This window comes from Apium graveolens, chromosome 7 (assembly GCF_009905375.1).
Source record: "Apium graveolens cultivar Ventura chromosome 7, ASM990537v1, whole genome shotgun sequence".
Classification (NCBI taxonomy): Eukaryota; Viridiplantae; Streptophyta; class Magnoliopsida; order Apiales; family Apiaceae; genus Apium; species Apium graveolens.
Genome location: NC_133653.1, coordinates 48979948 through 48982920, shown reverse-complemented (window position 1 = coordinate 48982920; position 2973 = coordinate 48979948). Strand labels below are relative to the sequence as shown.

At 41.2% G+C, this 2973-nt stretch overlaps 1 protein-coding gene across 1 annotated transcript; it reads left to right on the top strand.

The window, feature by feature from the left end:
- The first annotated feature begins 1572 nt into the window (after positions 1-1572).
- Positions 1573-2193, top strand: LOC141673601 (uncharacterized). The gene has a single exon (XM_074480354.1). It carries the CDS (start codon positions 1573-1575, stop codon positions 2191-2193), a length of 621 nt encoding a protein of 206 aa, XP_074336455.1.
- Positions 2194-2973: the final 780 nt, after the last annotated feature.

Here is a 2973-nt window from a genome sequence, read left to right as displayed (position 1 = left end):
ATTGTTAGCTTGAAATCTTGGTCAGCTGTTGTTGGTATATTTGAATCAACGGAAAGAGCAGGAAAGAATACCGTTGGGAGATCCTCTGCAAGTACCAGGTCCAGGATCAGGACCATCCCCAGGCACAGGACCCGGGGGCCGACCGAGACACCCTCCAGGAGCAACCATTGACACATACCCCGGTTATGGATAGGGTAATAACACCCCGGGATGCCAGGAACCTTACTGAGCTAAACTAATACAAGTACACCAATGTTTCCGTCACTGAGAAGCACATGGCCAACCTAACCAGTAATGAACTAGTTAAGGCAATCCGGCTCTATAGGCAAGAGCAAGCCATGGAAAAAGATGAATCCGAACAAGCGGAGGAACCGGAAGAGTCCGGAGACTCCCAGCAATCCCGGAGATCTGTCTTTGACCGAATTGGAGCTAAAGCAAAGAAGAACCAAAAAGACCAAAGTAATAAGAAAAAGAGACAGAGCCATCCAAGCAAAAGAGGTTGGAAGAGATGAGAGAACAGATCAGAAGGGAGGAAGAAGCAAAGCTTGAGCTCAAGATTCAAAAAAGAATGCAGCTAGAAGAAGAGAATCTACTAGCCAATTCTAGGACCAAGAGAACCCGGAGGGACCCCACCCCTGAGGTCATTTCTGATGATAATAAGGAGAGGCAGAAAGACCTCAAAGATATGATCTATGAACTGTAAAGGATGATGGACAAAGACTCTGGAATGGAGGTTGGGGAAACTCTAATACCCTTCAGCCATTCCTTAGTAGCCATTTCCTGGCAAAGAAGCCTCAAGCATTATAACTTCGATTCAATTGACGGATTGGGAGACCGGAAGAACACTTGAATTATTTTGAGTAAATTGCACAGATATACTACTAAAATGACTTACCAAAGTCCAGGTTCTTCGCATCAACTCTTAGGGGGGCTCAAAGATGGTTTATCCGGATCCCCTCCTGAAGCATCCACAGCTGAAAAGAGTTCTGCGAAGCCTTTTTCAAGAGGTTCCGAACTAACAAGAAACATGAGCTGCACATGTGCAACCTGGAAACTATCAGCCAATATGACAATGAATCTCTCTCAGCATATATAAGGCATTTCCAGGAAGAAATAAATAAAATCTCCAACTTAGATAAGCGGGAAGCTCCAAGCATCGAGGAACCTAGACTCGAAGCATAACGAAAGATACATCGTAGAACTGATCAACAAGGAACCACATATTCTGGCTGCAGCCTACTCCATGGCTACCAGATTCATCAAAGAAACTGATGTGCTCCAAGCCATGAGAATGACCCAGAGCAGGGGATCTAGGATCAAGAACTCTGATGGCCGACCGAAAGGGGCTTAATATCAGGACAAAAATTAAAACAAATCCATCAGAATCAGGGGATGCAGACTACTCATATATTCCAAAGGATTGGACCTAGGACGGAGTCCAAGAGTGACCCGGGACAAACTAACTAGGAAAGAGAGCCAAAACAAGAGCTGGATTGGACTCCATTGAGACGGACCCGGGAAGAAATCCTGAAGGAGATCAAAGGTAAGCCATTTTATTACCCGCCAAAACCAATGCAGACTCCTCCGGAGAGCTGGCCTTATAATGGGCAGTGCAACTATCATGAAACACATGGCCACAAGACCGAGAATTACCTATCCCTCAAGTACTTCATCGAGGAGCAGGTTAAGAAAGGGAACCTCAACCAGTACATAGCCCTGGACACCAACCAAATAGGAGAAGGACCAAAGAAGGGAAAAAATATAGTGAATATAGTCTTGGGGGTCTCACACTCGCCTTCCCGTAGCCCAGACTCATGGGATGAGGTTCTCTCTATTCAGTTTTTCCCGAAGATGATAATATCCTTCAGCAGCAAGAACTATGAAGGGGTCAATGCTAATCACAATGAGGTTTTAGTAGTAACTTTGGATATTTTTGACAATAAAGTCAGGAGAATGATAATAGATAACGGTTTTTTGGTTAATATACTCTTCAAGCATTATGTGGATCGAATGCAGCTAAGGAGTGTTCATTTAAATGAGTGCCGAGAAGACCCACTCTATGGGTTCGGGAATAACTTAGTCCCAATCCAGGGAACATTATACTTGCTTGTTCTATTTGAAACTGCTCCCAACCAAGTCACCCATGTCATAAAATTCTATGTTATCAATATTCCTCGTCCTATAATGGCATAATTGGACACCAAACTCTTACCAGGATGTAACCAATAACTTCTATCTCCCACCTTGTTGGGTCCCAATGTGTTTGTAGAAGGGGGGGTTGAATACAAACAGTACCGAATAATCGAATTAAATGCGGAATAAAAAATGTGAAACAAAATTCAAGTTAAATAAAAATATTATTAAACTTGAAAGGTGTTACAACAACTGTATCGATTACAAGGAATTAATCTCAAATTAATTATCACAAATTTAGAATAAATTCGACATGAACTTTTTCTATTTTTGCAATAATTAGAATCAAATGCTAAACGCGATTTGAGATTAAGTTCTAGGGATTTTGATCCGCTAGATTGTTACACAAGAACAAGATAAATAATTCTAGTGGTTTGGATTTGACTTTACAATCTAGAATTTTGATCTTGGATTAAACAGATGAAAAATGTAATATTTCAAGGCGGCTGCTTTTCTTGTTCTTTGTTCTTCTGTTTGAATGATAGATTTAGTTGCTGCTTCTCTGCTTCTTTTTAAATCAACAAACCAATAGAATTGAATTGGCATGACAATCCTATAGCTGGCAAGACTTTCGGTAGGACAATTGATTGAACTAGCAAGACAATCTGAATGAACTAGCATGACAATCAGAATGAACTAGCAAGACAATTATCCTCCTAGAGTAACTTTCGGTATGACAATGGAAAATGGCCTAGCATGACAATCGGTATGACAATCCTGATTGTCATGCTAGTTCATTTTCAATTGTCTTGCTGATTTAATGCTTGAATTTAATCCAAT